Here is a 23,868-nt window from a genome sequence, read left to right on the forward strand (position 1 = left end):
GACTATACAGAAGTCCAATAGCCACGTTTAGGATGACACTAGGTTCAATCAGTGCTTGCTAGTATAATGGCTTAGTAACAATGACTTGGGGTGTGCAATGCAGGTAGACGTGCTGCAAATATATTTTCACTAGTGGGACTATACAGAAGTCCAACAGCCACGTTAAGGATGACAATAGGTTCACTCAGTGTTTGCTAGTATAATGGCTTAGCTACAATGAGTTGGAGTGTGCAATGCAGGCAGACGTGCTGCAAATATCTTTGCACTAGTGGGACTATACAGAAGTCCAATAGCCACGTTTAGGATGACACTAGGTTCACTCAGTGTTTGCTAGTATAATGGCTTAGTAACAATGAGTTGGAGTGTGCAATGCAGGCAGAGGTGCTGCAAATATCTTTGCACTAGTGGGACTATACAGAAGTCCAACAGCCACGTTTAGGATGACACTAAGTTCACTCAGTGTTTGCTAGTATAATGGCTTAGTAACAATGAGTTGGAGTGTGCAATGCAGGCAGAGGTGCTGCAAATATCTTTGCACTAGTGGGACTATACAGAAGTCCAATAGCCACGTTTAGGATGCCACTAAGTTCACTCAGTGTTTGCTAGTATAATGGCTTAGTAACAATGAGTTTGAGTGTGCAATACAGGCAGACGTGCTGCAAATATCTTTGCACTAGTGGGACTATACAGAAGTCCAATAGCCACATTTAGGATGCCACTAGGTTCAATCAGTGTTTGCTAGTATAATGGCTTAGTAACAATGAGTTTGAGTGTGCAATGCAGGCAGAGGTGCTGCAAATATCTTTGCACTAGTGGGACTATATAGAAGTCCAATAGCCACGTTTAGGATGCCACTAGGTTCACTCAGTGTTTGCTAGTATAATGGCTTAGCTACAATGAGTTGGAGTGTGCAATGCAGGCAGAGGTGCTGCAAATATCTTTGCACTAGTGGGACTATACAGAAGTCCAACAGCCACGTTTAGGATGCCACTAAGTTCACTCAGTGTTTGCTAGTATAATGGCTTAGTAACAATGAGTTTGAGTGTGCAATGCAGGCAGAGGTGCTGCAAATATCTTTGCACTTGTGGGACTATACAGAAGTCCAATAGCCACGTTTAGGATGCCACTAGGTTCACTCAGTGTTTGCTAGTATAATGGCTTAGCTACAATGAGTTGGAGTGTGCAATGCAGGCAGAGGTGCTGCAAATATCTGTGCACTACTGGGGCAATACAGCAGTCCAACAGCCACGTTAAGGATGCCACTAGGTTCACTCAGTGTTTGCTAGTATAATGGCTTAGTAACAATGAGTTGGAGTGTGCAAAGGACAGGAGGGTACAGTGGCAGGGTTGTGGGTCTCTGGGTAGAGGAAAGGAAGCCTGCCTTTCTATCCCTCCTAATGGGGAAATGCAGCAAGGAAATCCCTGACCTTAGCTACACAGACGCTGTCATCTTGTGTAGCTGTTAAACTCTGTTTTCAGGACCTGTCACCTTTGGCTCTGACCCTGCCGGTATGAGCCCTTAAAAGGACTGAGAGAAAGTGCTATCCCTAAGCTGTCCAGCGCTGTGTATGGAGCGCATACAGCAGTATCGGCGATAGGACTCAGGACGGAGCTGCGCCAGTGATGTCTGACACCAAGGACGCAGAAGGCAGATAATGGCGTGCTGGAGGAAAATGTCCGTTTTTATAATGCAGGGACATGTGACATGGACATCCTATCACACATGCCGTTGCTTCTCTGGCTAAACGTCCACTTAGCTGTGTGTGTGTCTGGGATTGGCTGACATGCTGGCCCTCCCCACTACACGCGCGCGCTTAGGGAAGGAAGACAAGGAAAAAAAAAAAAATGGCGATCGCCATTATACAAACAGCAGTGATCTGAAGGCGCTGTTCCCGCACACTATACACTGAAATGTCATAATAGTGTGAGTCACAGAGTGACTTACACTATTACAGCGGAAAGCCAGCTAGGAATTAGCTGTTTTTTTTGCTGCTAGAACCGTTCTCAAACGTATCTAGAACTATCGAGCTTTTGCAAAAAGCTCGAGTTCTAGTTCGATCTAGAACAGCCCCCAAAATCACTCGAGCCTCGAACTGGAGAACCTCGAACCGCGAACCGCGCTCAACTCTAGTCATAATACACAGCATGTTTGGAGGCCAAAAGACATATCACCCCAAAAACACCAACAGTGAATTGTGGATGTTGGAACATCATGGTGTGGGGCTTTTTTCATCATACAACACTGGCATACGGCATATAATTGACGGAACGATGAATAGGCAAATGTACTGAGACTTTCTTGATAAAAATCTGCTGCCATCTACCAGGATGATGAAGATGAAATGGGGTTAGACATTTCAGCAAGATAAAGCCGAGGAAACTCTCTATTGGTTTCAGATAAAGAAAATAAAGCTGCTAGAATGGCTGAGCCGATCACCGGAGCTGAATCCAATAGAAAATGTATGGAAGGAACTAAAGCTCAGAGTTCATAGAAGGAGCCCACTGGACCTGCAGGATGTGAAAACTGTTTGAAAGAATAGGCCAAAATCCCACCTGAGCAATGAAGGCGACTAATTTCTCCATACAGGAAGTGTCTGGAAGCTTCATGACCAGCAAAGGCTTTCACACAAAGTATAGGATAAATTTCAGTAAAGGGGGCTTTACACGCTGCGACATCGCTAATGCGGAGTCGTTGGGGTCACGGAATTTGTGACGCACATCCGGCCGCATTAGCGATGCCGTTGCGTGTGACACCGATAAGCGATTTTGCATCGTTGCAAAAACGTGCAAAATCGCTAATCGGCGACATGGGGGTCCATTCTTAAAAATCGTTACTGCAGCAGTAATGAAGTTGTTCCTCGTTCCTGAGGCAGCACATATCGCTGCGTGTGACGCCGCAGGAACGAGGAAGCTCCCCTTACCTGCCTCCCGGCTGCTATGCAGAAGTAAGGAGGTGGGCGGGATGTTACGTCCCGCTCATCTCCGCCCCTCCGCTGCTATTGGGCGGCGGTTCAGTGACGTCGCTATGACGCTGCACGGACCGCCCCCTTAGAAAGGAGGCGGTTCGCCGGTCACAGCGACGTCGCCGGACAGGTAAGTATGTGTGACGGCTCTGGGCGATGTTGTGTGGCACGGGCAGCGATATGCCCGTGTCGCGCAACCTATGGGGGCGGGTACCCACACTAGCGATATCGGGACCGATATCGCAGTGTGTAAAGTAGCCTTAAGGCTATGTGCGCACAAGAAAATGACTTTTTCTTAAGGAAAAACCGGACCCTGTGAAAGAATCCCGCACCTGCGGTAAAAAGCCGCACCAAAACCACAACGAATTCCGCATGCGGTTTTGCAGCGTTTTAGTGCGGTTTTGTTGCGGAACTTCTGCTGTTTTGCCGCAGGTTGGTCCCTACGTTTTTTTACCAATAATTAATGGCAAAACCGCATGGACCTGCAGAAAAGAAGTGACATGCACATTAATCCCACAGCTGAAATTCCGCGGGTAAATCCGCAGGGACATAAAAACGCACTGTGCACACAGCTTTTTTTAATCCCCATAGATTTTGCTGGAGTAAGACTGCAGAAATGTTATAAACATTTTCTGCAGCATTTCTGCAGCGAAATCCGAGGCAATTCCGCTGGTAAATCCGCAACGTGTGCACTTGGCCTAAGGATGTTGAATTCTTTCTCCCTGTGTCATCTCTCACTAAATGTATTGATAACTATGTTTTGATTTGTTTGTCTGTGGGGATTGGATGGGTTGTTATCGGTTATCTTCCCTCCCTTCCCCAATCTCCACCCCAAAAAAAATGCAATATAAAGAGATCAAAATGTCATATGTACATCGAGCCTTTTTTTTTATAAGGGCCACATTGTCGTAATGAACCAATCTGGGGGCCGCACGAAAAATTAAAGGGGTATTACCTTCTGTGACATTTATGACCTATTGAAAGTAGATACCATAGATGTGAACTGAATTAATTCCGAATATTTACCTTCATCGTAATAAAACAGCTTCATGGTCAGACAGACGTCATTTGGCAGAGGACCCAAATTCTGCATCAATATGTACAGCTTGCGGACCAGCAAGATGCTGGACCTCTTTATATCTGTGGAAGCAGAAATAATGCTTCCTTTGTTGCTGGGGGGCAACAAAAAGATGACACAAGTCAATATGAGGCACAAGCAGCCAGGTTTATAAAATATAAAATGCATGATATTTGAAAAAAGACAAATTAAGACAAATTGTCCGGAATCCTCATATTAACCTTGAGGTCCGATTTTGGAGTGTGACTGTCGATCGTGTGAAACAGATACTAGACATAAACCCCCGGTTAAAATGAGACCGTAGCTCGTTCAGATGAACATATAACTGATCCATGTGCAAAACGAGAAGCCAAAACTCTAAATAAAGATGGTTCAGGAAAAAAAACTCCGGCATTTCCTGAAGCGGTTTCCGCTTGGAAACCGCGTCATTTACACCTGCTTGAAAAAGACGTTGTGTGAACATGGACTTATAGTAAAAAAAAAAAAAGCTCATTATCCAAACCATATACATACCTAGTGAAGTCCATGATGGGCCCACTAGGAGAGTACTTAAATTTGAACTGGTAGCACTCAGTGATAGTCTAAAATGCATAGAAATACACAATTAATTCCACTCCGCACACGGGACCAGAGCTGCGCTGGAAACGGGAGAAGACAGCGATCATTCCATAGGTTATTAAGGGGGATTTTAATGAGACTTTTCTTTTAAGTAGCATACTTTTGAGTTAGTAAAGCTCAGTGTTCTGCATAATTCTCTACACAGTGGCGAAGTGGAGGCAAAAATGTATCACAAGGGCTGACAAACCCACCTGTGGATCTTCAATGTTTGTATATAGCTAAAAAGAAATAAATAAAATAAAAAGACACATTTTAATATTGCTGATTGCAAAATATTTTAGAAAAAGAGTGAGAAGAAGGGAATTTTGTTTACTTACCGTAAATTCCTTTTCTTCTAGCTCCAATTGGGAGACCCAGACAATTGGGTGTATAGCTTCTGCCTCCGGAGGCCACACAAAGTATTACACTTAAAAGTGTAAAGCCCCTCCCCTCTGCTATACACCCTCCCGTGCATCACGGGCTCCTCAGTTTTGGTGCAAAAGCAGGAAGGAGGAAACTTATAAATTGGTCTAAGGTAACTTCAATCCGAAGGATGTTCGGAGAACTGAAACCATAACCAAGAACAATTCAATCTGAACAACATGTGTACACAAAGAACTAACAGCCCGAAGGGAACAGGGGCGGGTGCTGGGTCTCCCAATTGGAGCTAGAAGAAAAGGAATTTACGGTAAGTAAACAAAATTCCCTTCTTCTTTGTCGCTCCATTGGGAGACCCAGACAATTGGGACGTCCAAAAGCAGTCCCTGGGTGGGTAAAAGAATACCTCGGTAAAAAGAGCCGTAAAACGGCCCCTTCCTACAGTTGGGCAACCGCCGCCTGAAGGACTCGCCTACCTAAGCTGGCATCTGCCGAGCGTAGGTATGCACTAGATAGTGCTTCGTGAAAGCGTGCAGACTCAACCAGGTAGTCGTCTGACACACCTGCTGAGCCGTAGCCTGGTGCAGCAACGCCCAGGACGCACCCACGGCTCTGGCGGAATGGGCCTTCAGCCCCGAAGGAACCGGAAGCCCAGCAGAACTGTAGGCTTCAAGAATTGGTTCCTTGATCCACCGAGCCAAGTTGACTTGGGAGCTTGTGACCCTTTACGCTGGCCAGCGACAAGGACAAAGAGTGCATCCGAGCGGCGCAGGGGCGCCGTATGGGAAATGTAGAGTCTAAGTGCTCTCACCAGACCTAACAAGTGCCAATCCTTTTCACGTTGGTGAACCGGATGAGAACAAAAAGAAGGTAAGAAGATATCCTGATTGAGATGAACAGAGGATACCACCTTCGGGGGAAATTCCGGAACCGGACGCAGAACCACCTTGTCCTGGTGAAACACCAGGAAGGGGGGCTTTGCATGACAGCGCTGCTATGTCAGACACTCTGCGGAGTGACGTGACAGCCACTAGGAAGGCCACCTTCTGCGAAAGGCGTGAAAGAGAATATCCCTCATTGGCTCGAAGGGTGGTTTCCGAAGAGCCGGTATCACCCTGTTCCGATCCCAGGGTTCTAGCCGACGCTTGTAAGGAGAGACAACCCCTTTTCCATTCCGGATTGAAGGAAGGACAGAAAGTGGGCCAAGTGAATGGCCAGAGAGTAAAACTCTGATCAGGGCACCAGGATAAGAAAATATTCCACGTCCTGTGGTAGATCTTGGCGGACGTTGGTTTCCTGGCCTGTCTCATAGTGGCAATGACCTCTTGAGATAACTCTGAAGACGCTAGGATCCAGGATTCAATGGCTACGCAGTCAGGTTGAGGGCCGCAGAATTCAGATGGAAAAAACGGCCCTTGAGACAGCAAGTCTGGCCGGTCTGGTAGTGTCCACGGTTAGCCTACCGTGAGATGCCACAGGTCCGGGTACCACGACCTCCTCGGCCAGCGAGGATGGCGCGGCGGCAGTCGGATCTGATCTTGCGTAACACTCTGGGCAGCATCGCCAGAGGGGGAAATACGTGAGGCAGTGGAAACTGCAACCAATCCTGAACTAATGCGTCTGCCGCCAGAGCTCTGTGATCTTGAGAACGTGCCATGAATGCCGGGACCTTGTTGTTGTGCCGGGACGTCAATAGGTCGACGTCCAGCTTCCCCAGCGGCAACAAATCTCTGAAACACGTCCGGTTGAAGAGACCATTCCCTGTGTCCATGCCCTGGCGACTGAGAAAGTCTGCTTCCCAGTTTTCTACGCCCGGGATGTGAGCTGCGGAGATGGTGGAGGCTGTGGCTTCCACCCACAGCAGAATCCGCCGGACTTGCTGGAAGGCTTGCCGACTGCTTGTGCCGCCTTGGCGGTTGATGTATGCCACCGCCGTGGCGTAGTCCGACTGAATTCGGATCTGCCTATCTTCCAGCCATGGCTGGAACGCTTATAGGGCTAGACACTGCCCTTCCCTCCAGAACATTGATCTGTAGGGAGGACTCTGCTGAGTACATGTACCCTGAGCCCTGTGGCGGAGGAAGACCTCCTGACAGACTCGCGTCCGCCGTGACCGCAGCCCAGAATGTGGGCAGGAAGGACTTTTCCTTCGAGAAGAAGTGGGAAGAAGCCGCCACTGAAGGGAGGCCTTGGCTGCCCGAGAAGGAGCAACGTTCCTGTCGAGGGACGCTGTCCCATTTGTGGAGAAAGTCCCATTGAAGTGGGCGCAGATGAATCTGCGCAAACGGAGCTGCCTCCATTGCTGCCACCAACTTCTCTAGGAAATGCATGAGGCGCCTCAAAGGGTGTGACTGGGCTCGAAGGAGCGATTGCACCCCTGTCTGTAGTGAACGCTGTTTGTCCAGCGGAAGATTCACTATCGCTGATAGAGTATGAACAATGTTCAGGCTGTGATGCCATGCCACCCGAGAGGGGGCCTTGACCAGTACATTGCCTGAGATAGTAGGACCGCTAGGCGCAGCGCAGGAAGCGCTGATATTCTGGTACAATCGGCACGTGGAGATAAGTATCCCTGATGTCGATTGACGCTAAGAAGCCTCCTTGGGCCATCAAGGGCGATGGCGAGCGGAGAAAATCCATCCGGAACCGTCAGGTTCCCTGTCCGTTGAGCAGTGTGAAGTCCAGAACGGGCCGGAGTGATCCGTCCTATCTGGTACCACGAACAAGCTGGAGTAAAAAGCCGCGACTACGTTCTTGAAGGGGAACGAGGATCGCGACTCCTCCTGCTTTTGGAGTGTTCACCGCCTGGAAACGTGCCTCGGCTCGCTCGGGGGACGGAGATGCTCTGAAGCAACGAGTCGGAGGACGAGAACTGAGCTCTATCCTGTGACCGTAAGACAGAATGCCTCCTACATCGGTCTTGGCCATGTGGGGACCACTCCCCTGACCTGGATGCAGAAAAGGTTCTCTGTGCACGGCGGAGGATGAAAATACCACCGCCTGAAACGTCAAAGACGCTAATTGCGGAGCACCGGAAGACCGCATTGATCTCAGACCGAGCAGCTGAGATAGCCTGGAGTGCCCACCCCTGCAAAGGCTGGGGCAACGGACGCGCCTATGGCTTCATAGATGGATCTCATTAGGAGTTCTATCTGTCTGTCCGTGGCATTCTTGAGCGTGGACTCGCCAGCCACTGCTACTACTGATCTAGCCGCCAGTCAAGAGGCTGGAGGGCACCTTATGACACTGAGCCCAAGCCTTAACAACGTCAGAGGGGAAGGGACAACGTGTGTTATAAGGCGTTCAGTAAAACGCTTGTCCGGGAAGGTGTGCTTCTGGACAGTATCTGTGAAGCCTTAAGAGCCACGACCGGACAGAGTCCTGGGTTGCGACCTCCGCCCCATCCTCTAGGGGGCCCTCAAGCTGAGACCCTTGGAGAAGTCGGGGAAGATTCCAAGCAAGGCTGCTTAGCCGGACTGGGACTGCGGTTCGTGCTGGAGTTCACCACGTAATAACTAGAGGCCACCCCAGGAACACGCTTCGTCGCAGACCGATAGAGGCCTGGGGCGATCCCGCAGTGCCCGGGGCCTGTGTAAGGGGCCGGTCTGGACTGCAAACTCCTAGTCTCTTAGCCGACCATTTGTCCATAGCCTGAGACATGGATAGTGAAAATGGCCCAGAGAGTTTCTCAGCAAAAACTGCAACTCTGTCCCTGCCGCCTGGACAGGGAACGCCGGCGGAGCTCAACCAGTGCCCCCGTCTCCGCTGAGCGAGTGCCACATGGCCCGAGCAATGTTCACAGTGACCACTGAGGATACATATGTACAGCCGAACTGTGAAACTGCATACAAACATTATATATCCATATATACAGTTCATCACATATACAGTTCATCACTCTAGGGGGCCCAGCATCGAGAAGAAACCCCCTGGTGAACCGACCCTGAAGCAGTATGTGCTGCTGAAAAAAAGGCTGTCGGCGTATACAGTGGAGGGGGGAGCCGTGGGCATAACCCCAAAAGTGCGGGAATCTGGTACCCTGAGTGAAAAGTGAGGGGGGCGGAGGACACCAAGTGTGCTCCAGCCCTCACTGCTAGCCTCCGACTGACCGTCCCGCCCTTCCCCCTGACTGGCAGGGCCAGGGACGGGAGTTTAAGGCGCTAGGCCGCAAAAGCCGGGACCTAAAGTTACAGACCGCGGCCGGCAAGCAGGCGCGGTCGGCGCGGTGGTCGCCAAGTCTGAGGCCAAGGTGCTCTCTGCACCGTCCCCAAGGGGACACTGAGTAACTTGCGGGGATCAGCGTGCTTAGTGAGGGGGGCGGAGGACAGCGAAGTGTGCTCCGGCCCTCACTGTCGGCGTCAGCCCGACTGTGTCGCCCTTCCCCCTGACTGGCAGGTCCGGGGGCGGTTTAATGATTGAACAGTGCCCGGGCTGAATCACCAGCCTGGACTGTACGGCTTCTCCAGTAGTAGCCAAAAATGCACAGTGCGACCATACAGTGTAAATCAAGCATACAAGCATATATATATATATATTACACTTCGGCACTCAGTGGGGCCAGCACCTCAGGTGCTGCTTACCGACCGCACAAGCGGTTGTGTGATCACTAGAATCCCTGCCTAGGCCTCCCAGTGTTGTCTCTCCTCTCCAGCGTCAGAATTGCTGACAGGAATGGCTGCCGGCGTTCTGTGGGGAGGAGGGGGCCGTGGGCGTGCCCTAGAAAGTGCGGGAATCTAGTGCCCCACTGTGCTGAGTGAGGGGGGAGGAGGATACAGAGTATGCTCCTGCCCTCAGCACTGACGTCTTGTGCAGCGTCCCGCCCTTCCCCTGACTGGCAGGCCTGTGGGCGGGAATAAGCGAAACTAGGCCGCAAAAGCCGGGGACTAAAGTTATAAGCGCGGCCGGCATATAAGCGCGGCCGGCGCGGTAGTCCCCGGCGCACTAACACACCCAGCAGTGCTGCAGTGTGTATGGCACAAGCGCTCCATGCGCGGTCCCCACGGGGACACAGAGTACCTCACAGTAGCAGGGCCTTGTCCCTGATGATACTCGGCTCCTATCCAGCAGATTCCCCAGGGGCTGCGGAGGGAGCACGGTCCCAGTGCCTGGAGACCGATTAGGACCCACTTCACCCAGAGCCCTATAGGGATGGGGAAGGAAAACAGCATGTGGCTCCTGCCTATGTACTCGCAATGAGTACCTCAACCTTAACAACACCGCCGACCAGAGTGGGGTGAGAAGGGAGCATGCTGGGGGCCCAATATGGGCCCTCTTTTCTTCCATCCGACCTAGTCAGCAGCTGCTGCTGACTAAGATGTGGAGCTATGCGTGGATGTCAGCCTCCTTCGCACAAAGCATGAAAACTGAGGAGCCCGTGATGCACGGGAGGGTGTATAGCAGAGGGGAGGGGTTTACACTTTTAAGTGTAATACTTTGTGTGGCCTCCGGAGGCAGAAGCTATACACCCAATTGTCTGGGTCTCCCAATGGAGCGACAAAGAAATCATAGACAAACTCTCTTCTTCTGTCATCCTTATATATGTCCATACATAAAAGTTTCCTAAAAGTTATTTTTTTTTTAAATTATTTAGGGCTACATTAACATTGCGAGAAATAACAGGATAAAACAAGAGCAAATAAATAAATAAATAAATACTCCTGGCCTCTACATGTTACATTATTGTATCCTGGACTCGTTCACTTTGGATTTAACCCTTGGGTTACTTGTTCTAGCATAAAATGGCAAAAAAAATACTCAGAATAAAAAAAATGTTCTAATACTTACTGCTAGTACCACCATTCTTAGCTATATAAAGCAAAAAAGGCGAGATATATTACGGTATTATATTACTATATCACTACATTAAAAAATCACACATAAACGTTCAAGTAGCCCAAGCAGAGCGGTTGGTAACGCTTTCAGCTCTGAAGTCAGGAAACACATCCATACTAATGCCTATACCTGTGACGTGATGTGAGCAGAGCCTAGGTGCACTGGCGTTATGTGGGGCCCCCAACTATCACAAGTCGTTAACAGTCTTTTCATATGGCCCCCAGGCACCATGGCACAGTGCGATTGCAACCATAGGTGATTGTGATTCTTTCCGATATGGCGTGTGTAGAAATTGTACAGTGTGATATTTCTGATTTGCTTCCTGTACAAATATTAATACTTACATATTTTCTCTGTAATGCATCGTAACACCCCAGCATCCTGCAACAAAAGGTGGGATTTAACAGAAATGCATGTAGCATTACATGTAGTCACAAGTCTGGGCTTATCAGCTTCAAGTGGCCACTGTGGAGGAAATGGAGTGTTACAAAGGAAGAAGTGACCACGTAAGGCTGTGTTTACACTTGATGTGTAAGCTGGGAGCTTTCCCGGTGTATGCCCAAAACATAGCCTAATATATGGTACATAGAGACCTTATCTTTTAGGGCCAGGGGACTTGCGTGTGAGTGTCAGGATGGGAGCTGTATCCATGAGAGTTGGGTTGAAGTCTTGTATATGAGGGTCGGTACTAGGGCCTTGTCTGTGTGGGTCAGTAAAAGGGCCTTGTCTGTGATGGTTGGTACAGGGGCCTTGTCCATGATGATCGGCAATGAGGCCTTGACTGTGAGGGTCAATACTGAGACCTTTTCTGTAAGGGTCGGTACAAGTGCCTTGTCCGCTAAGGTCAAGACTGGGGCCTTGTCTGTGAAGGTTTGTACAGGGGCCTTTTCCATGACAGTCGGTATGGGGGCCTTGTCTGTGAGGGCTGAGATGGGTGTCTTGTCCTGCGGGACTGGGAAGAGGGCATGTGTAGCGCCTCATGGGGCAGGCGGTTAACCTACTTGTCGCCGAGCCGTTTCGGATCGGGTCAGGCATTGTCACGGGGTGGCCTTGCCCAGTTCAATTGCCCGGAGGCGTACAGTAAATGGTGGCGGAAGCGGGGTATTTGGGAAAGTTTGTCGTGACGCCACCTGTGTTATGCAGCCAGGGAATAACCGCCGCTACTAGGTTCCTCTTCAGGGCAGGTGTTATGGCAGCCGGGATGGTGTCGCTCCCCACAGGCGGAGCGGGCCCTGGGTGGATGATCAGGGTTATAATGGCCGTTGGCACCTAAGCGCTGGGTGGCGGCACCGGTAAGGATGAGCCAACACAGTCTGTGCGGGTTCAGGGTGTAATTTACTCACAACTTCAGCAGCCAGCCCGGTCACACTGGTCACTGCCGTGATGGGCTCAGGTCGATCCCGAATCCGTGGGAGGTCAGAACCGGTGCGGTAGTCTGTGGGCCCTTCCTCACTGCGCTTTTTAGTGCAGGTCCCTGTGGCCTGAAGCACTTAGAGTTCCTTTAGTACTAGGTAGAGTATTTTTCCCTATGCCTGTAACGGGGATCCCCTTCAGTCTGACTGTAATGTAGGCCCCGGGAGTCCTATATGCCACCTGGCTCTGGAAACTTGGGTGGTCGAAGAAGCATGGAACATCTCTGTCCAGCAGAATCTGGTGATGCAACGTTTAATTACACCACCCAAGGGTGCTGCACCCTGAACAGCGCTGGCCCCGGGGGAACTGACACGGTATCCTCCTCAGGGACCTTTAAACTCCTATGTCCCACAGGAGCTACCGGGAAAGACGTCTGCTCACTGTCACTCCTGCTGAACTCTCTTGAAAATTGTAAACTGCGTGTGTGACTCCTATCTCCCCCTGGTTGCCGCTCCTCCCCCCCACCCAGGTCCTAAGCTAGTGGATTGGGGACCCTGTTGTGATGGCATCCTGTAAATGCTACACACTGTTGGAAACCCCTTTTATACCTGACCTTAGCCCAGTCCCCAGTGGGGAAGGGGCAACCCGTCTGTGTATGTGGTTGTGGATGATGAAACCGGTACCGACCTCCTTTTGGATCCATGATCAGTACCACACCCTTAGTGGGGTGCAGTACCCTGTGGCGACCTGAGCCTCAGGGGTGCCATATTCCCCCACAGCAAATGACAGCACTCCCGGGTTGCAACAAACACAATTAACACCGCATTTTTATATGTGCATGCATGCAACAGGTTACAATAAACTTTCTTCCCTTTATGGGAGGCAGCAATGACTTCAAACGTTTCAAACATGTTCAACATTACTGGTGACAGGTCATCAAAGCAGTTAGCAGCAGCAGATGTCAGTAGAAATCATTTCACTTTATAAAACTGTGCAAAGATAGAATTTGGATTTGTTCAGGTAACTAGGGTTACCTGGATTCTTGGTGTTACTGGCACTGGGGTTCTGGGTCCCTAAGGGAGTAGCCCCTGCATCCTTGTGGAGATGCAGAACCTTGTAGCACCGTGAGGTGTTCAGAGGCGCTACATACCGCTCACTGGTATCTAACATCTTCCATAATGAGCAGATTCTTGTCACCCTAATTCTGGTAGGGTGCGCAACAAGTGCAATTATGTACAAAAAGGAGTCCTGGCCACCTGCTGTCCGATGTACAAATGTTTATCAAACCATGATCAGGTCAACTTTGCAAAAACTGTAGGAAAACAATTTTACTGGGGACTGGTTGGCTCCTGACCAGCCGGTCTACGGAAGTCCTGCCCATCAATCTGGGTACATTGATCTTATACACGCAATACACAAGGTGCTCGGTGGGAAGCAGGGACTGGCTCTGGACACCTAACTGAAGCGGGCCCTGCTTCAGCATCCTCCTGTCGACAAACTCCCACATCCAGGGCATACCAGCCCCGCTCTCTCCTGTGCCGTGTATACACAACCCGGTCTCCTGAGTAAACATCCCGGCCTGGATGACCCCGCTGGAGGTGGGATCCAACATCACGCTGGGACAAACACTTCCTTGCTCAGTCCCGGCTCTGTAATGAACCCCCACCCCCGCTCGAGATCAAACCGGGTCACAGTACTTCTGTGCAGTGGACCCCGCTCCAATGGATGAGACTGGCGGGCCCGCTGCTTGGCGGCCAGGTTTTGGGTCTCCACCGCCCACTTTTGCTCCTGGCGCCACCGTTCCTCCATGGCCAGCTGGGCAACGGTGTCCGGATAGGTGGTTCAGCTGGTTGTCACCTCGCAACTTAGCTGAGACTGTCCTTTTTCCCATACCAGACCGGGCATGGGTTCTCCTGACACCTCGGTGCTTGCCTCAGCTCCCGGTGGTTGGTGGGTCTTGGGTAGGTCTTCAGCCTTTTTAGTAATGGTCAACGGATCCTCGGTCACCTGGGGAACGGTCACCGATTCTTTAGCAACCTGGGGTACGGTTACCGGTATTTCAGTGACCTGAATGATGGTCACTGGCTCTTCAGCAACTGGTGGGGTGGCTCTCAGGTCCTTGGCAGCTTCGATGGCGGCTGCCATGTCTTCAGCAAGGGATGGCTGATGGTGCGAGGGATCCTGGAGGGTGTCACCGGTTGCAGTACTGACTGGAATCTCGGTCTCCTCCACCACAGACCCTTCCTCTGACATTTTTCCATCCAGGATTGGCGGCAGTTGTTCCTCGTAGACCGCATGGCCCCCGCCATCCCCATCATGGATGCGGATGTCACGGATGATGCCCAGCTGGGATTGCTGAAGCTCCTGAGTCACCCGGTTCACTTCTTCCTCCATTTCCCGGGCACTCCAGAACATTGAGCGCACTAGTATGCTCCCTTGATGGCCAGGGTATGCCATGACTGACACCCTGCACTTACGGTGGGCCTGGTACGTCCGCTCTCTTGCTTCTCCAACTCTTGACTCTTTTACGTTTTCTGTCTTTTCCGGTCTCTGGAGCTGTTGCCTAAGCCCACATTCTCTGTTAGTTTCATTTCTCCCTCTGGACCATGGGAAGGGGCTTAGGCTATCGTGCCACTTTTTCCTGCCAACCCATGAAAGTCGGGCACACCCTGGCCACTTGTGGTCTTCTAATGGCCGCTAAGGTGTAACTTTTTCAAATAAACAGTCCAGAACTGTCCATAAGGCGCACAGTACCCAGTTTAATGGGCACAATATCCTGTTTGTGACGACAAATGTAGCGCCCCACGGGACAGGCGGTTAACTTACTAGTCGCCGGGCCATTTCAGGTCGGGTCAGGCGTTGTCACAAGGTGGCCTTGCCCGGTTCCGTTGCCCCAAGGCGTACAGTAACAGGTGTGGGAAGCGGGGTATTTGGGAAAGTTTGTAGTGACGCCACCTGTGGTATGCGGCCAAGGAATAGCCGCCGCTACCAGGTTTCTCCCTGGGGGAGGTGTTATGGCAGACGGGATGGTGTCACTCCCCACAGGTGGAGCATGCACCGGGTGGATGATCAGGGTTGTAATCACCGTTGGCGCCTAATCGCTGGGCGGCGGCGCCGGTAAGGACAAGCCAACACAGTCTCTGTGGGTTCAGGGTGTAGTTTACTCACAACTTCAGCTGCCAGCCCGGTCACACTGGTCACTGCCGTGATGGGCTCAGGTCAATCCAGAATCCGCGGGAGGTCAGAACCAGTACGGTAGTTTGCGGGCCCTTCCTCACTGCGCTTTTTAATGTCGGTCTGTGTGGCTTGAAGCACTTAGAGTCCCTTCCTTACTAGGTAGAGTACTGTTCCCTATGCCAGTAATGGGAATCCCCTTGAGTCTGACCGTGATCTAGGCCCTGGGAGTCCTATATGCCACCTGGCTCTGGAAACTTGGGTGGTCGAAGAAGCATGGAACCTCTCCGTCCGGCAGAATCTGGTGATGCAACGTGTAATTACACCACCCTGGGGTTCTGCACCCTGAACAGCACTGGCCCAGGGCGAACTGACACGGTATTCTCCTCAGTGACCGTTAAACTCCTTTGTCCCACAGGGGCATCCGGGAAAAACGTCTGCTCACTGTCACTCCCGTTGTAGAACTCTCTTGAAAATTGTAAACTGCGTATGTGACTCCTAACTCCCCCTGGTGGCCGCTCCTGCCCCTACCCAGGTCCTAAGCTAGTGGATTGGGGCCCCTGTTGTGATGGCATCCTGTAAATGCCACACACTGTTGGAAACCCCTTTTATACCCGACCTTAGCCCAGTCCCCAGTGGGGAAGGGGCAACCCGTGTGTGCATGTGGTTGTGGATGATGAAAACGGTACCGACCTCCTTTTGGATCCATGATCAGCACCACAACCTTAGTGGGTTGCAGTACCCTGTGGTGATCTGAGCCTCAGGGGTGCCACACATGCATCACTTAAAAATAGTACGTACTGTTTGGTTTTTTTTAGTTGCATATTAGCCAATGTCTCTCTCTATCAGTTTCATCAACACTTTGTCTCATCTTGTCTTGAAGTTACAAAAGACAACTAAAGGGGGCTTTACACGCAACAACATCACTAATGAGATGTCGTTGGGGGTCACGGAATTCGTAACACATATCCGGCCTCGTTAGCGACGTCGTTGCGTGTGAAACGCAGGAACGACCGTTAACGATCAAAATTACTCACCTAATCGTTGATCATTGACACGTCGTTCTAATCCCAAATATTGTTGCTGTTGCAGGACGCAGGTTGTTCGTTGTTCCTGCGGCAGCACATATCGCTATGTGTGACATCGCAGGAACGAGGAACAACATTGTACCTGTGGCCGCCGGCAATAAGGTGGGCGGGATGTTACGGCCGCTCATCTCCGCCTCTCCGCTTCTATTGGGCGGCCGCTTAGTGATGCCGCTGTGACGCCGCACGAACCGCCCCCTTAGAAAGAAGGCGGTTCGCCGGCCACAGCGACGTCGCTAGGCAGGTAAGTATGTGTGACGGGTCCTAGCGATGTTGTGCGCCACAGGCAGCGATTCGCCTGTGACGCACAACTGACGGGGGCCGGTACTTTCACCAGCGACATCGCTAGCAATGTTGCTGCGTGTAAAGCAGCCTTAAGTTTTTATTCTGAGCATGAATTGAGATTGATTCAGCCTTAAAGTGTGAAAAACATGATTTTTTTTTCCAAATATGATGGAGAGCAGTTTTATTTTAACATCTGTTTCTGGAAAAATGTTTTCAAAATGATGGATTGTAAAAATATTATCCAAATTATTCTATACATGTAGGGGGCCAACAATTTTTTTTTTTCAATATCGATCATATCAGTTTTCTTTAGATCCTATACTAGAGAAACAAATTAACAATATTCAAACTATCATGTTTTTTTTTCTTTTACGTTCTGAAATTATATATCTCAGGTATCTCACCATTTGACAAGCTGAGTGGAGCCAGGACAGCTTTTATCTTCCCTCAAGATCTTCACACATATGTCTAGAAGACCAGGAAAAAAAATCATCATACAGAGGCTATGGCGGCACTTCAAACTTAATAAACTTGCATAATATTTATTTACAATTCTGGAGCATCTTTTCCTAGACCACTGAATTATGAATGAACAAAACGGTTGTTCATCGGGAGAAATATTCTTTTGTTTTGCACAAAAGAGCATTGTCAGGCCTTATTAAATGACCGCTGATGGGTAAATGTTTACCAATCAGCTGTTCTTTAAAGGCCCCGTCACACTAAGCAACATCGCTAGCAACATCGCTGCTAACGAACAACTTTTGTGACGTTGCTAGCGATGTTGCTTAGTGTGACATCCAGCAACAACCTGGCCCCTGCTGTGAGGTCGTTGGTTGTTGCTGAATGTCCTGGGCCATTTTTTAGTTGTTGCTGTCCTGCTGTGAAGCACACATCGCTGTGTATGACAGCGACAGAGCAACAACTAAATGTGCAGGCAGCAGGAGCCGGCTTCTGCGGAGGCTGGTATCCACAGTAAATATCGGGTAACCAAGAAGCCCTGTCCTTGGTTACCCGATATTTACCTTCGATACCAGCCTCCGCCGCTCTCACTGTCAGTGCCGGCTCCTGCTCTGTGCACATGTAGCTAGCTGCAGGACACATCGGGTTAATTAACCCGATGTGTGCTGTAGCTAGGAGAGCAGGGAGCCAGCGCTAAGCATTGTGCACTGCTCCCTGCTCTGTGCACATTTAGCTGCAGTACACATCGGGTAATTAACCCGATGTGTGCTGTAACTAGGAGAGCAAGGAGCCAGCGCTCAGTGTGCGCTGCTCCCTGCTCTTTGCACGTGTAGCTCCGTGCGGTGGTAACCAAGGTAAATATCGGGTTGGTTACCGATATTTACCTTAGTTACCAAGCGCAGCATCTTCCACGCGGCGCTGGGGGCTTGTCACTGGTTGCTGGTGAGCTCACCAGCAACTCGTGTAGCCACGCTCCAGCGATCCCTGCCAGGTCAGGTTGCTGGTGGGATCGCTGGAGCGTCGCAGTGTGACATCTCACCAGCAACCTCCTAGCAACTTACCAGCGATCCCTATCGTTGTTGGGATCGCTGGTAAGTTGCTTAGTGTGACGGTACCTTAACACTGCAAAAGTGGATAAAGCCACCTAAAGAGATCTTACCTTCCAGGTATCTCGTCCCATACGCATATTCAGGGAATAAGCCCCTCAGGTAGGTGATACATGACACGGACACCGCAAGCAGCCTCTTTACAAGAACCATGGACTGCTGCTCTGTGGCCACGCGATTTGGTAATGTCACTGTACTCTGAAGACAAAAGATCAAGATGCAGCTAGAACAGGTGAGGACCATTAGCTCAGACAGCGAAACACTCATTGCATGGACCTGGAGCCACAGAAATGTATTAGGGCAGAACAAGGCCAATGCTAAAGTACTTGCGTTCTCACTACTGGCACCTTGAGTTCGTACTCCATTGTTATATTGCATAACAGTGAGCACGGATAGATCTTCTTGAGTTATGCCTACTTTACACGAGACGAGCTATCGTGCGATGTGTCGTCGGGGTCACGGTTTTCGTGACGCACATCCGGCATAGCGCACGACGTCGTCTCATGTGACACCTCCGAGCGATGCAGTATCGCTCACAAATCGTGAGTCATGTACTCGTCGTTTACTTTCAAAGAAGGGAATTTTGTTACTTACCGTAAATTCCTTTTCTTCTAGCTCCAATTGGGAGACCCAGACGATTGGGTGTATAGCTACTGCCTCCGGAGGCCACACAAAGCATTACACTAAAAAGTGTAAGGCCCCTCCCCTTCTGGCTATACACCCCCCGTGGGATCACGGCTGCTCAGTTTTAGTGCTAAAGCAAGAAGGAGGAAAGCCAATAACTGGTTTAAACAAATTCAATCCGAAGTAACATCGGAGAACTGAAACCGTTCAACATGAACAAACATGTGTACCCGAAAAAACCAAAAATCCCGAAGGAAACAGGGCGGGTGCTGGGTCTCCCAATTGGAGCTAGAAGAAAAGGAATTTACGGTAAGTAACAAAATTCCCTTCTTCTTCGGCGCTCCATTGGGAGACCCAGACGATTGGGACGTCCAAAAGCAGTCCCTGGGTGGGTAAAGTAATACCTCAAGTGAGAGCTGCAAAACAGCCCTCTCCTACGAGGAGGCAACCGCCGCCTGCAGGACTCTTCTACCTAGGCTGGCGTCCGCCGAAGCGTAGGTATGCACCTGATAATGTTTGGTGAAAGTGTGCAGACTCGACCAGGTAGCTGCCTGGCACACCTGTTGAGCCGTAGCCTGGTGTCGTAATGCCCAGGATGCACCCACGGCTCTGGTAGAATGGGCCTTCAGCCCTGATGGAACCGGAAGCCCAGCAGAACGGTAGGCTTCAAGAATTGGTTCCTTGATCCATCGAGCCAGGGTGGATTTGGAAGCCTGCGATCCTTTGCGCTTACCAGCGACAAGGACAAAGAGTGCATCCGAGCGGCGCAAGGGCGCCGTGCGGGAAATGTAGATTCTGAGTGCTCTCACGAGATCCAACAAATGCAAATCCTTTTCATACCTATGAACTGGATGAGGACAAAAGGAAGGCAAGGAGATATCCTGATTGAGATGAAAAGAGGATACCACCTTAGGGAGAAACTCCTGAATCGGGCGCAGCACTACCTTGTCCTGGTGAAAAACCAGGAAAGGAGCTTTGGATGACAGCGCTGCCAGCTCGGATACCCTCCGAAGAGACGTGACCGCTACCAGAAAGGCCACTTTCTGTGAGAGCCGGGAAAGTGAAACATTTTTCAGAGGCTCGAAGGGCGGCTTCTGGAGAGTAACTAGTACCCTGTTCAGATCCCATGGATCTAACGGCCGTTTGTACGGAGGGACTATGTGACAAACCCCCTGCAGGAACGTGCGTACCTGAGGAAGTCGTGCTAGACGCTTTTGAAAAAATACCGATAGCGCTGAGACTTGCCCTTTAAGGGAGCCTAGCGATAAGCCTTTTTCCAAACCAGATTGCAGGAAGGAAAGAAAAGTAGGCAATGCAAACGGCCAGGGGGACACTCCCTGTGTCGAGCACCAGGATAAGAAAATCTTCCACGTTCTGTGGTAGATCTTAGCAGAAGTGGGCTTCCTAGCCTGTCTCATGGTGGCCACGACCCCTTGAGATAATCCTGAAGATGCTAGTATCCAGGACTCAATGGCCACACAGTCAGGTTCAGGGCCGCAGAATTCAGATGGAAAAACGGCCCTTGTGACAGTAAGTCTGGCCGGTCTGGTAGCGCCCACGGTTGGCCGACCGTGAGATGCCACAGATCCGGATACCACGACCTTCTCGGCCAGTCTGGGGCGACGAGCAGGGCGCGGCGGCAATCGGACCTGATCTTGCGTAGCACTCTGGGCAAGAGTGCCAGAGGGGGAAACACATAGGGCAGTTGGAACTGCGACCAATCTTGCACTAAGGCGTCTGCCGCCAGAGCTCTGTGATCGCGAGACCGTGCCATGAAAGTTGGGACCTTGTTGTTGTGCCGGGACGCCATTAGATCGACGTCCGGCCTTCCCCAGCGGCGACAGATTTCCTGAAACACGTCCGGGTGAAGGGACCATTCCCCTGCGTCCATACCCTGGCGACTGAGGAAGTCCGCTTCCCAGTTTTCTACGCCGGGAATGTGAACTGCGGATATGGTGGAGGCCGTGGCTTCCACCCACATTAGAATCCGCCGGACTTCCTGGAAGGCTTGCCGACTGCGTGTCCCGCCTTGGTGGTTGATGTATGCCACCGCTGTGGAGTTGTCCGACTGAATTCGGATCTGCTTTCCTTCCAGCCACTGCTGAAAGGCTTGTAGGGCAAGATACACTGCCCTGATTTCCAGAACATTGATCTGAAGGGTGGACTCCTGCTGAGTCCACGTACCCTGAGCTCTGTGGTGGAGAAAAACTGCTCCCCACCCTGACAGACTCGCGTCTGTCGTGACCACCGCTCAGGATGGGGGTAGGAAGGACCTTCCCTGTGATAATGAGGTGGGAAGAAGCCACCATTGAAGAGAGTCCTTGGCCGTCTGGGAAAGGGAGACTTTCCTGTCCAAGGACGTCGACTTCCCGTCCCATTGGCGGAGAATGTCCCATTGAAGTGGGCGCAGATGAAACTGCGCAAACGGAACTGCCTCCATTGCTGCTACCATCTTCCCCAGGAAGTGCATGAGGCGTCTTAAGGGATGCGACTGGCCCTGAAGGAGAGAATGCACCCCTGTCTGTAGTGAACGCTGCTTGTCCAGCGGAAGCTTCACTATCGCTGAGAGAGTATGAAACTCCATGCCAAGATATGTTAGTGATTGGGTCGGTGACAGATTTGACTTTGAAAAGTTGATGATCCACCCGAAAGTCTGGAGAGTCTCCAGCGCAACGTTCAGGCTGTGCTGGCATGCCTCTTGAGAGGGTGCCTTGACAAGTAGATCGTCCAAGTAAGGGATCACCGAGTGTCCCTGAGAGTGCAAGACTGCTACCACTGCTGCCATGACCTTGGTGAAAACCCGTGGGGCTGTCGCCAGACCAAACGGCAGGGCTATGAACTGAAAGTGTTCGTCTCCTATAACGAAGCGTAGAAAACGCTGGTGCTCTGGGGCAATCGGCACGTGGAGATAAGCATCTTTGATGTCTATTGATGCTAGGAAATCTCCTTGAGACATTGAGGCAATGACGGAGCGGAGGGATTCCATCCGGAACCGCCTGGTTTTCACGTGCTTGTTGAGCAGTTTTAGGTCCAGAACAGGACGGAAAGAGCCGTCCTTTTTTGGCACCACAAATAGATTGGAGTAAAAACCCTGACCTCTTTCCAGAAGAGGAACAGGGATTACCACTCCCTCTGCCCTTAGAGAGCACACCGCTTGCAGAAGAGCATCGGCTCGGTCGGGATGTGGGGAGGTTCTGAAGAACCGAGGCGGAGGACGAGAACTGAACTCTATCCGGTACCCGTGAGACAAAATGTCTGTTACCCACCGGTCTTTGACCTGTGGCAGCCAAATGCCGCAAAAGCGGGAGAGCCTGCCACCGACCGAGGATGCGGAGAGAGGAGGCCGAAAGTCATGAGGCAGCCGGCTTGGAAGCGGTTCCTCCGGCTGCTTTCTTTGGACGTGAGTGAGTCCGCCAGGAATCTGAGCTCCTCTGCTCCTTCTGAGTCCTTTTGGACGAGGAGAATTGGGTCCTGCCCGAACCTCGAAAGGACCGAAACCTCGACTGTCCCTTCCACTGCTGAGGTTTGTTTGATCTGGGCTGGGGTAAGGAAGAGTCCTTACCCTTGGACTGTTTAATGATTTCCGCCAATTGCTCACCAAACAGCCTGTCTTGAGATAATGGCAAACTGGTCAAGCATTTTTTGGAAGCAGAATCTGCTTTCCATTCTTTTAACCATAAGGCTCTGCGTAAAACCACCGAGTTGGCGGACGCCATTGACGTACGGCTGGTAGAGTCCAAGACCGCATTGATAGCGTAAGTCGCAAACGCAGACATTTGCGAGGTCAAGGACGCCACTTGCGGCACTGATGGACGTATGATCGAGTCCACCTGCGCTAGACCAGCTGAAATAGCTTGGAGTGCCCACACGGCTGCGAATGCTGGAGCAAACGACGCACCGATAGCTTCATAGACAGATTTCAACCAAAGGTCCATCTGTCTGTCATTGGCATCTTTATGTGAAGCCCCATCTTCCACTGCAACTATGGATCTAGCCGCAAGCCTGGAGATTGGGGGATCCACCTTTGGACACTGGGTCCAGCGTTTGACCACGTCAGGGGGAAAGGGATAACGTGTATCCTTAAGACGTTTGGAGAAACGCTTATCAGGAGAAGCATGGTGTTTCTGGACTGCTTCTCTGAAGTCCGCGTGGTCCAGAAAAGAGCTCAATTTACGTTTGGGATACCTAAAATGGAATTTCTCCTGCTGTGCTGCTGCCTCCTCCGCTGGAGGAGAAATATCCAGCAGTCTATTGATGGCCGCTATAAGATCATTCACCATGGCGTCACCATCAGGGGTATCCAGGTTGAGAGCAGTCTCAGGATTAGACTCCTGATCACCTAACTCTGTCTCATCATACAGAGAATCCTCTCGCTGAGACCCTGACCAGCGTGATGACGCCGAGTGTCTCTCCCAGCGAGCTCGCTTAGGCTGCCTGGGACTGTCGTCCGAGTCAGAGCCTTCAGCCTGTGATGCCTGGGACCCCCTTGGAGCACGTATTAGTTCCAACTGAGGGGGACCGGGAAACATTGAATCAGCAGTGCCCATGGTCTGAGTGACCGGCCTGGACTGCAAGGTTTCTAGGATTTTTGTCATAGTCACAGACATCTTATCAGCAAAAACTGCAAACTCTGTCCCCGTCACCGGGGCAGGGTTCACAGGCGTCTCTGTCTGGGCCACTACCAGCATAGACTCCGGCTGACGAAGTGGCACAGGGACCGAACATTGCACACAATGGGGGTCAGTGGAACCTGCCGGTAGATCAGCCCCACACGCGGTACAGGCAGTATATAAAGCCCGTGCCTTGGCACCCTTGCTTTTTGCGGATGACATGCTGTTGTCTCCTCAGAGCAATATAGGGGTATAAGCCAAGAAGCGACCGTACAGTGCAATATATATATATATATATATGTACCAACAAAAGTACACAAAACA

At 51.0% G+C, this 23,868-nt stretch overlaps 1 protein-coding gene across 3 annotated transcripts in view; it reads right to left on the bottom strand.

Moving 5' to 3' along the window:
* Positions 1 to 23,868, bottom strand: part of HORMAD1 (HORMA domain containing 1) — an 80,301-nt gene that overhangs the window by 47,751 nt on the left and 8,682 nt on the right. For all 3 annotated transcript variants that reach the window (XM_075331075.1, XM_075331076.1, XM_075331074.1), the window contains exons 3-9: positions 18,364 to 18,508; positions 17,150 to 17,213; positions 11,193 to 11,229; positions 10,801 to 10,821; positions 4,851 to 4,877; positions 4,555 to 4,622; positions 3,990 to 4,135 (exon numbers count right to left, since the gene is read on the bottom strand). In XM_075331075.1, the coding sequence (XP_075187190.1) occupies positions 3,990 to 4,135; positions 4,555 to 4,622; positions 4,851 to 4,877; positions 10,801 to 10,821; positions 11,193 to 11,229; positions 17,150 to 17,213; positions 18,364 to 18,508 (508 nt within the window). The remainder of the gene's footprint in view (positions 1 to 3,989; positions 4,136 to 4,554; positions 4,623 to 4,850; positions 4,878 to 10,800; positions 10,822 to 11,192; positions 11,230 to 17,149; positions 17,214 to 18,363; positions 18,509 to 23,868) is intronic.

Source organism: Anomaloglossus baeobatrachus, chromosome 12, assembly GCF_048569485.1.
Source record: "Anomaloglossus baeobatrachus isolate aAnoBae1 chromosome 12, aAnoBae1.hap1, whole genome shotgun sequence".
Taxonomy (NCBI): domain Eukaryota; kingdom Metazoa; phylum Chordata; class Amphibia; order Anura; family Aromobatidae; genus Anomaloglossus; species Anomaloglossus baeobatrachus.